Source organism: Ictalurus punctatus, chromosome 3 (assembly GCF_001660625.3).
Source record: "Ictalurus punctatus breed USDA103 chromosome 3, Coco_2.0, whole genome shotgun sequence".
NCBI lineage: Eukaryota > Metazoa > Chordata > Actinopteri > Siluriformes > Ictaluridae > Ictalurus > Ictalurus punctatus.
Window position 1 is genome coordinate 29,197,922 of NC_030418.2, and position 12,500 is coordinate 29,210,421.

The following is a 12,500-nucleotide window of genomic DNA, read 5'->3' on the forward strand; positions in this document are numbered from 1 at the left end:
GCAGAGTGTAATATTTAAAAGTATCGTGAAATCTGTAATAATCACCTAACGGCACAGAAACCTTAACATAAACACGATTTGCAATATTTCCATGCAGTAGGTGTGGCTAGTTTCGTCATTTCAGGGTTCTGTTGACATTTTTCTGGCCCAGAATTAAGCTCTGAACAGAGGCAAAGGCAACTGATAAGACTTGTGTAGTTTCAGCTATGGGATTGGGCGGGTTGGGGGTAAGGAGAAGGTGTCCTTTCCAGGAGACACAGAACCTGTCTTTTAAACAAGACTTGTGCTGATATATAGTCCCCTCCTAAACTATCGGAACGGCAAGGCCAATACATTTTTTGTTTTCTGCTGTAGAGCAAAAGATGGATATGAGACGAGAGTTTAGGATTCGAGCTTTTATTTCCTGCTGTTTACATCTAGATGTGTTAAACAATATAAAACATGGAGCCTTTTTGTATCAGACCACACACTGCCAACTCGACAAAGGGCTTTATCAGGGGGAAAAGCAGAAGGTTTTAGACTGGCCGAGTCAATCACCAGACCTTAACCTTAACCGAGCAGCGTTTCACCTCCTGGATAAACCTCCAAAACAAACAACAACTGAAAGAGGCTGCGGTAAAAGCCTGGGAAAGCCTCGCAAAAGAAGAAACCAGCAATTTGGTGATGTCACTGAGTCACAGGATTGATGCTGTTATTGCAAGCAAGGGATATGCAACCAAATATTGTGTTATTTCCTTTCATTCACAGTACTTATCCGTTCCTATACTTTTGCTCGCCTAAACGTTGAGTGGTCTGATACAAAAGCTTTTATGTCTTATGTTGTGTAACACATCCGCATATCAATACCAGGAAACAAAAGCTGAAATCCTAAACTCTCGTCTTGGTATCCATCTTTTGATCTCGAGCCCAAATGTCTTCAGTCTACAGCATGAACGAATGAACTGGCGTACTTGCCGTTCCAGTATTTTTAGAGGGGAGCGTATATTACATTTTCACATCACAGTAATTGTCTAACATGTGGCACGGTGGGACAGGGGGTCCGTTCCAGCGTCTGCGGTTCGATCCTGGGCTCGGATTCCTGCCTATGTGCAGCTTTACATGTTCTCCCTATGTGCATACGGGTTTCCTCTGGGTTCTCCGGTCTCCTCCCACCTGGCAAAAACATGCATGTGTACTCTAAATGACCCCTATGTATGAATGAGTGTGTGCATGGTGCCCTGGAGCGAACTGGCATCCCATCCAGGATGTATTCCCACCTCACACCCAGCGTTCCCGGATCCACCACGCCCCCGGGTGAACATTTTAGCACATGGAACAGTGTTTTGTGGAGTTATACGCAAGATCTGCACCTGGCTTTGTTCTCATATTTTAATCGATCTTTGTCACATCAAGATCGCAGCTATTCAAGTTCAGTTTGCCAAGTTGACTCCGTCGAGAAGGATACATTGGATGCTGCCTTCAGTTCTAGCCGAAATGAATCATCTCAGAAGTCAACCGTCCTTATGCTGGACTGAGACAGACTTTATCCCAGGAGCGCAAACGCTGCCCGAAAATGCTGCCTACCTACGAGTCCTGATCTCCAGTGGAACCCCAAGGTAGCGATGATATATTACCGTGTCCGTTATACTGGTATTATGCGTGTGTGTGAGAGATAATCATCGCAGTATAGTGTATACATTACTTGAGCAACGCAGGGAATTCCTACCTGAAGTGGTAGTTGGTCTTGAGCTGAAAATTTCCCCGTAACCCAAATGTACTGTAGGCGGTTAGGCAAGACATGTTTTGCGACTGAAGATAGTTTTGAACTGGAGCTACAAGGCTAATGTAGCTAACCAGCAACAGGAGCCTATATCCTTTGTTCAAACCGCATGCTTTAAAACCGTGCCGAGTTCAGCATCTTCAGCAAACTCGCTGATGTTGTTTCTCACTCTGTATGCCGCTCTTGTCTATAAGAAAAACACGCAAAAGGGACTCCACGAAGCTAAAAACAGCTGTCGCTCCATCTTGAAGCTGAATCACTTTCTTCCTCGGCACACAGCTTGGTGTCGCGTCGTGCCAGGATCGCGATCATCAGACTCTGCGAGGAGACTGAACTGTATGTTAGAAATGATTCGAATGGTAATATAGTTCCTGTGTGTGTGTGTGCGTGTGTGTGTGTGGTGTTTTTGTTGTTGTTGTTTTTTAATACAGATCTTTTTTTGTGTACAATTAGTCAAATGAGCCAGCCCATATCTTTTGAGGTGAGTGTGTGATGACTTAGATGTGTAGTTTGGATCATGACGAACGGTAATCTATAATCTTGAATCAGAACTAAAGACGCTGGAAACGAAACGCTTGCAGGCGTGTCCTTATCACACATGTAATCACACGGTTCCTTTCTGTCTAAGACGCGTTAGTGTGAGACTGTACATCACAGTGTGTTTATAAGTATTCACACCCTTTTGGTGGACCGGTCTCGTCTAGGCAGATTTGCGGTTTAATGGCACGGTGGTGTAGCTGGTTAGCACGTTTGCCTCACATGTCCGGGGTTGGGGATCGAATCCCACCTTCTCATGATCTCCCCGTGCACCGGGGGTTTCCTTCGGGTACTCCGGTTTCCTCCTCCGGTCCAAAGACATGGTGATTTTTGCGTTTCCGAATAGTATGTAGTGTGTCAATTGGTGTGCGTGATTGATCGTGCCTTGTGATGGGTTGGCACCACGTTTCCTACCTTGTGCCCCGAGTTCCCTGGGATAGGCGTCAGGCTCGTCGTGACCTTGTTCAGGATGATGGATGGATGGATGGATGGATTGATGCTCTGCAGCATGGTCAAAGAGATATGGGTGGATGGGGTGGTATGCATACGTGTGTGTGTGTGCACAAACATGTGTTTATATCTTGTTGAGGACCAAATGAACCCAAAGGATAGAGATATCTGTCAGTTTGGACCTTGTAGGGACATTTGAGACGATACGTTTCCTTTTGGTTACTGAGGTCAACGATTAGGGTTGGATTTAGGGGTAGCGCATTGTTAATTAAGTCGCTGGAAGGTCCTCAGAAGGATAGATAGTACAGCAGATGTGAATGTGTGTGTGAAACGTTACGACGTTGGCGGATGTGAGTGGTTTGTGTGCGTATTCAGAGGTGAAGTAAGAGTACAGTGACATAAACGACACGTCAGTCGTGCGCGTGTCTTCACGCCGTGGTCATATTTTATACGAGGACGAATTGGAAGTGCTCGAAATGCACGACGAGAGCAAAAAACACTGGCACTATATTGCGACCATATTGCCGCATGTTGCGATTGTCCTGTGCCTCACAATCTATTAAAAGGAACTGGTGAATGTGTGATGTGTCGGTGTTTAAAGCTTGCAGTAATTTGAACATCTTTCTCGCGTTTGAATCACCACCACGGTACGGTTTATTAAAGCACGCAGAGACAGTTTAGCTACAGCTTGTGGGATAATTGAACCCGATAAGAAATGAGATGTATTACAGTGCCTGGTTGGATTCTACAGGGTTCTGCGATATCGCTCGTTTCAAGGCTAGCTTTATGAGAACAATGACATTCTGTGCAGCTGTAGTACCGGTTACCTTTCGAGTACCCATACAGTCATGATGTTAAGTGCAGCATGTAACACTAAGAATGCATGTTGGAAGGTGGAGAGTTAGTGTGTGTGTATGTCTCTGCGCACCTGCTTTAGGGTGTGAGAGGTCATGGCCTGGCAGTGACTGACTATTGGTGTGTGTGTGTGTGTGTGTGTGTGTGTGTGTGTGTGTGTGTGTGGATTAGTTGTTATATAATGTCAGTATTGAGCTTGCACCAAGCAGACGGTAAGAGGATTACACTGCATGTGCCTGAGACACAGATCCTCTGGTGCCCCGCTTACACACACACACACACACGCTCGTACAGTCTTACTGTACACACACACACTGCGCGAACACTGGTGTGTATGTGCACTCTGCATCCGCTATAGTCTTGTATATGCACACACACACACACACACACACACACACACACACACACACACACACACACATACACACACAGGTTGATGTTGTTATATAACTGAAAAATCTGCCTTAGTCTCTTCACCTGTATGTAGCACTTAAGCCACCAGTGTCTCTCTCTCTCTCTCTCTCTCTCTCTTTCTCTCTCTCTCTCTCTCTCTCTCTCTCTTTCTCTCTCTCTCTGTCTCTCTCTCTCTCTCTCTTTCTCTCTCTCTCTTTCTCTCTCTCTCTGTCTCTCTCTCTCTCTCTCTTTCTCTCTCTCTCTCTCTCTCTTTCTCTCTCTCTCTCTGTCTCTCTCTCTCTCTCTTTCTCTCTCTCTCTATCTCTCTCTCTCTGTCTCTCTCTCTCTTTCACTCTCTCACACTTAAACGAAAAATCCCCCCTGAATGTCTGGTATATAATAGTATAGTTTTAATATGTTGGTCTATTTGCGAGCACGGTGGTTTAGTGATTTAGCACGTTCGCCTCACACCTCCAGGGTTGGGGGTACGAATCCCGCCTCTGCCCTGTGTGTGCGGAGTTTGCATGTTCTCCCCGTGCTGCTGGGATTTCCCTCCGGGTACTCCGGTTTCCTCCCCCAGTCCAAAGACCTGCATGGTAGTCTGATTGGCATGTCCAAAGTGTCCGTAGTGTATGAATGTGTGTGTGAAAGCGTATGTCATTGTGCAGTGGATTGGCACCCCGTCCAGGGTGTACCCCGCTCCCTGGGATTAGCGCATGCGTGTATGTGTATATTCTGCATATATCAGTCATAATTTCAAGGGGAAGAATAACACGGAAAAGGAATTCATCCGAATGAATGCCCCAGGAATGGAGAAATAGTGTATGGAGTCTGAAGAGACGCATTATAGGCTGATTTGATTTCAGAATTGTCCGTAGTGTGTGAATGTGTGTGCGCTTGTGCCCTCTGATGGCTTGGCACCCCGTCCAGGGTGTCCCCCGCCTCGTACCCCGAGTCTCTCTGTGATCCTGTGTAGGAAAAGCCGTACAGTAAATGTATCGATAGATGTTGGCTTATTTTCACTTTGGCTAACGGTTTCCTATGTTACCCAGCATGCCGTTCGACCGCCTGCTGAGTGGGAATTATACTGCATTGAACCGAAACTCGTAACTCAGATTTTCCCGCCTTCAGCTAGGAAAACCAAAGAAAATCATTCTCTTTGGTTTCATCCTGAAATCCCTGCTCGTAAACTCGGGAAGATCTTCTCAACCTTGAGTTCAGCAAGTGACTTCAGACCCCCCCACCCACACACACACACACACACACACACACTTTGTAGTTTGTATGGAAGTCAAAAATGTCATTCCGAGTTCCAGCTTCCCACTTCCGAGGTAACTCGAATGCTCATTAGTCCTCACTTCATCTCTACTTGAAGATGACGCAGCAGCGCTTTAGTGCTTTCGTGCTGTCCAGCTCTCTCTCCTCGTCCTTCATGCCGTGTCACCAACTTTCATGCAGACGTATGATTGTTATGACTGATCCCAAATACCACCCACAGACCTCCTGAGCCTCATTTATCAAGCTGGATCTGAACTGATTTATTCGTGATCTGTTCATAAAGGAATGTGGTTTTCTTGAAAAATCCTGTGTGTGAGAAGATCGTGACCTATGAGAGCTTCTGAGTTTGTGCATTTTTACATGTGAGACTCACTAATATGAACCTTAGTGAGTCGATTACGTACTACTGATATTATCGGACCCTGTTTACACGAGCGCGTTTCCGTTTTAAAACGCATAACTGACGCTACGGCTACGCCTGTCATCTACTCTACTCTACTCCGGAGCCTTTTGGAAACGATGGAGACTTTTGGAGACTTTTGGAGACCCCGTATTAATCTGAAAACTCCGGACTCGTGTTTCAGTGTGAACAGACCAAAACGCAGACTTTTGTAAACGAAGGCGTCGCTTCACCCACATTCACCTCCTGATTGGGTGTTCGGGATCGTTGCGTATCCTTCCCTGATTCGTCAAGCCCCTACCATATGACCGTTACGCTACCTTGACCGCATACACAGCAACACGGAGACTTCACCACAAGCTTTGTTGTCATTCTTAGCAGCCATCGTGCAGTCCAATTCTGTATTTTATAATACAGAGCCGAGCTACGATTAGAGCGATCCGCAACGGATCTCATATCAAGCGGCATAAGCCCTACATGGAACGCCAGTGTGTTGTGCCTGCCGGTGACTAGCAACCAACTTCCTGTTTACACTTGTATGCGCATGCCTAGTGTGCATGAACGGTCATGTGCCATGCGTTTTCGGTCGTGTAGTGTGGACGGAGATCGTTTCTGAAACACGGCGGAAACGCCAGTGTGGACGAGGATCGTTTTCATTTTAAAACGAAAACGCGCTAGTGCACTAGTGCGTATGTTGACTTTTTAGATCATTTATTTATTTACATTTACGGCATTCGGCAGACGCGATTATCCAGAGTGACCTTACATTTATCTCATTTCTACAGACGAGCGGTTGAGGGTTAAGAGCCTTGCTCAAGGGCCCAGCAGTGGTAGCTTGGCAGTGCTGGGGCTTGAACTCCCTGACCTTCTGACCAGTAACCCAGAGCCTTTAACCACTGAGCCACCACTGCCATTATTTCAGTCACACACATGAATTTGCATCCTTGTAGATCAGGACCACGACGATAATCAGTAAAATGATATACCGCGATGCTCGACAGGTACATGTTGTAATGGAGGACACTTCACACGGTCACCTCGCCTGCAGTCCACGTTCCTGAGAGACAGCAGTCCTGTTCTGCACCTCCGTCTTCTCAGGTTCCTAATCCAGACTCGTGTGTAGGAGCATTGCGCAGGTCTGCGTAATCCTGCATGAGACGTTCAGAAAAGTCTGACGAATAACAAACATGACCTAAACACTCGCTCACTCGTATGCTTCTATAATAATAATAATAATAATAATAATAATAATAATAATAATAATAAGTTAATACAATATCATTTTCATTTCCATGTCCTAAACCATGATAAGAGCAGCCAAACCATCAGGATCTCAAATGTAATATTACTCCATTCTCATTCCACTTGCATCCGAGATTTTGTAGATGAAATTGAACGACATTTACACTACAGCTTCTCTCACTCGCCTGTCTTTCTGTCTGTCTCTGTCTTTGTCTCCCTCTCTATTATTTGTCTCTCTTTTCTGTCTCTCCTGTGTCTGTCATTCTTTCCTGTCTCTCTCTCTCTCTCTCTCTCGGTCTGTCTTTTGTCTGTTTGTCTCTCTCCTCTGTCTGTCTGTCTCTCTCTCTCTCATGCTCTGTCTCCTGTCTCTTTTCATATCTGTCTGTCTTTCTACTGTCAGTATGTCTCTCTCTCCCCTTATTCTGTTTCTACTGTCTCTCTGTCTCTCCTGTCTGTGTATATGTGTCTGACTGTCTCTCGTCTTTCTGTCAGTCTGTCACACTCTCCCCTAGCTCTCTGTCTGTCTGTCTCCTGTCTGCCTCTCTTCTTTTTTTTTTCTTCTGTCTGTCATGCTGCCCTGCCAATCTGCCTATCTGTCTACCTGCTTCTCCCTTTTTCCATTGTCTCTGTCTCTCCCAATCTGTCTGTCTGTCTCTCTTCTTGCTGTCGGTTTACCTCTCATGTCTGTCTGTCTGCTTCTCTCTTTTTTCTTTGTCTCTGTCTCTCTGCCAATCTGTCTGTCTGTCTATCTGCTGTTTGTCTGTCTTCTTGCTGTCTGTTTGTCACTCCTGTCTGTCCATCTGTCTGCCTGCCTGCCTGCCTCTCTCCTTTTTCTGTGTTTCTGTCTATACACCTGTCTGTCTCTGTCTGTCTCTCTCTCTCTCTCTCTCTCTCTCTCTTTCTTCCTCTCCCTCTCTCTCCTGTCTGTCTCTCTCCTCTCTCAGTTCAGCTGAGGTAAACTTACTCATCAAATTAAGGATTTTAAACAACTCTTCCTCTATCCATACTCCCTTCCCCTCTCTCTCTCTCTCTCTCTCTCTCTCTCTCTCTCTCTCTCTCCCCCTCTCCCCTAATGTTATCACCTCATTTTCGTCCCTCAGTGTTCCGTGGTATGTGCTCTTCTTGTTCTGTATGCAGAGTGCGTAAGACTTGTGTTTGTACTCGAGCATGTTCGAGTGCGGTGTGTCAGTGAGTGTCCTCGCTCGGCCGCTGATTGTGGGTTTGTGCAGCTGCTGCTGTAATTGCCGGGGTTTATTTAGGCTTCATTTCGATCGAACCCAAGCAGACTTTTATTTTGATATACAGCCACCTGCTGGCCCGTTGTGGAACGCTCCTGCATGTACTCGACTCCTAAAGGGTTAATCAGCCATTTGCTCCTGCTCTATTATCCGCCCGGTTCCGAGGATGTGGTAGAACGGTCTGTGTTGTTCGTGCTTTTGCGAGTGTGCAGCTCCCTCCGTCATGTGCAGCTGTTCACGGCCAGTCCAGCACTCCGGAGGGAGCTTTGTGCAGCGTGTGTCGTTTCAGTTTCCTTTTATAATTAAGAAAACACTGAATCGGATGATGTCGTGTGCTCCTATGTTACATTTCTATATCTTCACTACTACACGATCTTTTAATATCGTTTAGACGGAAATAAAGTGCAAACGTGAGTCACGTGCACCAATAGCAGCGTGGATAGTGTGCTTGTAGAGTAATTGACAGAAGCATAAAAGCGGACGGTCAGTTTGTTTGTCAGACTCCGAGGTTGTGTTTTTGCGCTTCATGTCCAGCAGAACAAACACAACACTGACACTCCCGCATTACAGGGGGATGACTGTAGAGTGCGCAGGGCCAAATCGGTGTGTGACTAATTGAACAAGTATGATGGAACGCTGGGACACTGACCAACCTGTAAACATCACCAAACCTCAGCGCTGTAGAAAAATGTTTTTGGATTATTTGGAACTGGAGCAACACAATCGGCAGAAATTGAAATCTGAAGACGGGGGAATTGGGGCTGAAATTTGACAGGATTGGGGCTGTTTAATTAAAATGAAAATGAGGGTAGGCATAACCAAGTATTAGGCAAGAAATGACACAGACGACTAATTTATGTCTGGAGACCTTTTCAAGATGTTTTTTTTTTCAGGGCTGTTGAACGCACGTCACTAGGAGTGTATGGGTAAATAATCTAGCGATTATTATGATGTCATTTCCCTCACCCACCCACTCATATTTATACCAGTTCTGCCTCCTGGACTACAATTGGCTAGCGGTTCTTACTCACCAGCATTTACATGGCAATTATGGGACTTGATACGTATGACACATTGGTCATCCCGAGTAATCACTCCTTTCACTGGTTGTGTTCTTCAGTGACAGCTGAGTAATCTGGCTGTTCCGTGTGTTTTATGTGTTTTTATGAACTGCTGCTTGTGCTGCGTCACAGGGCGGCTTGACACCATCCATCTTCATCCGCTTACTCCTTTTTCAGGGTCACGGGGAACCTGGAGCCTATCCCAGGGAGCATCGGGCACAAGGCGGGGTACATCGCAGGGCACAATCACATACACACTCATCCATACACTTTGGACAATCAGCCTACCTATGCATGTCTTTGGACTGTGGGAGGAAACCCCGGAGCACGGGGAGAACATGCATGGTAGGCTGATCCAAAATGTATGGATGGGTGTGTGAGTGATTGTGCCCCAGCGGGACTCGAACCCTGGACGTGTGAGGCGAACGTGATAACCACTAAGCCACCGTGCGCACGGCTTGACACGCTCTGAGGAAATTGCTCTGCCCTCTTCCTCATACGCGAGCTCAGAGATGTTCAGCGTTGGTCCCTCTGACTGACAGGGGAAAGAGTATAGTCATACTATGGAGAGGACAAAACTCAAATTTTCTCTTCATCCATATTGAGAAAAATGACACTTCACAGCAAAGACTGTTTGGTAATTTGACTAGCTGATGTCGATGATGAGGAATGGACCAATTTGCTAGACCAACATGCGAGTTAAAGATCCAAAGTGTTGCCCAGTCCCGTGTTTTGGGTGCAGGAAAATGTATCTAGACTGAAAAATGCTAGCTAACACAATGTAATAAGGTCTAGTGGGTGCGTCTCAATCAGCTCCCTAGTTCAGCAGTCAGAGCACCGATCAGGGAGTCAGCCATTTTAAGGGCCGTCTCAATGGCAATATGGTTCCAGTGGACTGGAACCCACAATGCACCGCAAAAAACCAGGGAGCATCGATGCTCCATGCGTTCTCTTACTGGAAATGACGTCACGTTTTCTGAAGCCTTTCAGCTCGAAAATATGGCGAACGAACTCTCAGCCAACTTTGTCTACAAACGTAACCCGCTTGTTATCATTGTTGTAGCTCCCAAATGATTACTTACATTAGCGACTTTTAACTTTATTTGACGTTCTGTATGCAGTTTGTTTGAGTCTAACGATTTTGTAGTGTTTAATTATTTAAAATAATCCACTAGCTAGCCCATAGTCCTGCTCGAAGTACCATAACATAAACAAATGTATATGACGTATAATCTCAGAAAGATGTCGCTCCTGCCTGTCGTTGATAAATGCTTGCGGTGTCGTTTCACAGCGCGAGTACGTAGTCATGTCGCCGGAAATTGAGTCATCAGTGTCCCAATGCATAATGAACCAGGGTCTTTAACAGTGCCTGATATACTGATTCAGCACCTAGGGAGCTGATTGAGACGCACCCAGTGAGCTAGTTAGCTACTTAAATCAGTCCGTACAGGATTTCGCAGAGTTTTTTTTCCGATTGTTCTGGCCTAAAATGCTCGATTTTTCAGCATTACATCCCCGCTTAAATGTCCGATGCAACTTTGGTACCTTTTTTTTGCGCAAACCTACTTGGATTGCCGAAATAGCAATTGCACGGTGTTTCACAGTGATGTTTGGTAAATGAGACCTGTTAGCTGTACTCATGTTCGTCACAAATGAATCGAAGAGGGTCTTGTCCTAATGCGTGTTGTGACGACGTCACACCTCGTCTCAAATCTGCGGTAATTGCGGCTTGATTTCTCGAAATCCTTGAGGGACCGTTAAGTGCATTCACACACTCTAAGGAAGACGAACGAGGACATGATATTTCCCTGCAAAGCGTTGACTGTGTAGTCATAGGCCTCACCCTGTCCTGAAGTTTTTGACATAGTACATTATATTTGTGATCGTAATCGTCAACAAGTTGTTTGTGAGCGTTTTGGCCGTGAGATTTTATTATTGTCTGACCGGCATATTTGTTTTGTCTGGCTTTGTTGAACTGTGAGGGGTGACGTTTGGTTTGTGTTGCGCTAGCAGGAGAGTTATGATGGCTTTGCGTCCGCTTTAGTCTGTGTTTACATTTCTGTGTTTTCCTGATTCTGAAAAGATCGCCATCCTTGCACACTAACGAATCTGCCATGTAAGAAACAACAACTTTGAACTGTCAGCAAGACCACTCCTCTGCCGCTGTTTGTAGTGCAGCAGGCGGTGGGATTCGGAAACATGTGCTATAGTTCTAGCTTTATGGTTAGAAACCTCAGTAAGAAGTATGGTTTATTTCCTTTTTCTGGTTGTTGAACCTACCGGTGTGCCAGGCGACTATGAATAAAAACGAACAGCTCGTACATGAAATCTGCTTGTCCCAGGTGGCTGTGTTACTGATTTATCCACCACTACAGGTAGCACTCTGTGTAATCCAGCACTGATTTATTTTTCCACGTACATTTTTGACATGCTTTCTCCTGAGTAGATAATGAGTGTAATGGGAATCTAATGACATTAGAGATATTAGGACATATTACATAAGTATTAAGTTATTGTGTACAATTGAGACAGTTTGTGTGTGTGTGCGTGTGTGTGCGTGTGCGTGCGTGTCTTCAAATTGCAGTATTTACAGATTCATAGTGTCTAGTTTCACACACATACACATTAGAGTGAAGCTCAGCTGACTGTGAAATCAAAGATCCTAAAGCCTTTCTCTGTGCACTAATGCTTTCTCCTCCTCTCTCTTTCTCTTCCTGTTTCATGTTGCTTTGGGCTGGGTGTCCTCTGCTGTGGTGCATTCTGGGAGCAGGTAAGTGCTATGCGCCCTTTAAAATATTTTACCCACTGTGTAGGATTTCTTCACCGATCTGGGAAAAGCGCCTCTAGTGGCTGTTAGAGGTTCTGCATGACTGATGTATCGTGCTCAGTATCTGCTCTTTGTCTGTAGGTACTGTATGTTTCTGGCTAGATAAAGCGCTGCACGATATATCGTTTAATGATCTATTATAATTGTCATATTGGCCTTTAAATACCGAAATGCCGGTAGCTGAACTGCTTTCTAACAAACCACGTTTGTCTTGTTGCGTTTGTTGAGGATTCTTATCGATGTCAGGTCTTCTTCATCTTTAAACAAAGATTGCTGCTGGAGTGATGTAAAAACCAGTTACACTGGCATTACCAGTATATCCCTCTACTGCATGAATTATTACATTTGCACCAAAAAATGTTTTCTTGGGTTTTGGTTACTTGAATTTGTTCAAGTAAGAGAAAATAGATTTTAAAAAATTTTACATTTCTTTTAGGGAGTGTAGTTGGTAAAGTGTTGC

General features: G+C 45.3%; 1 protein-coding gene across 2 annotated transcripts in view; it reads left to right on the forward strand.

Moving 5' to 3' along the window:
* maml3 (mastermind-like transcriptional coactivator 3) overlaps positions 1-12,500 on the forward strand; it is a 172,731-nt gene that overhangs the window by 30,224 nt on the left and 130,007 nt on the right. Inside the window, exon 1 of one of the 2 annotated variants that reach the window (XM_047154003.2) lies at positions 8,215-11,588. The exons of the other annotated variant lie outside the window; for it this stretch is intronic. Coding sequence (XP_047009959.1) covers positions 11,511-11,588 — 78 coding nt within the window. The 5' untranslated portion in view covers positions 8,215-11,510. Of the gene's footprint in view, positions 1-8,214; positions 11,589-12,500 lie in introns of those variants that run through there. 2 annotated transcript variants of the gene reach the window in all.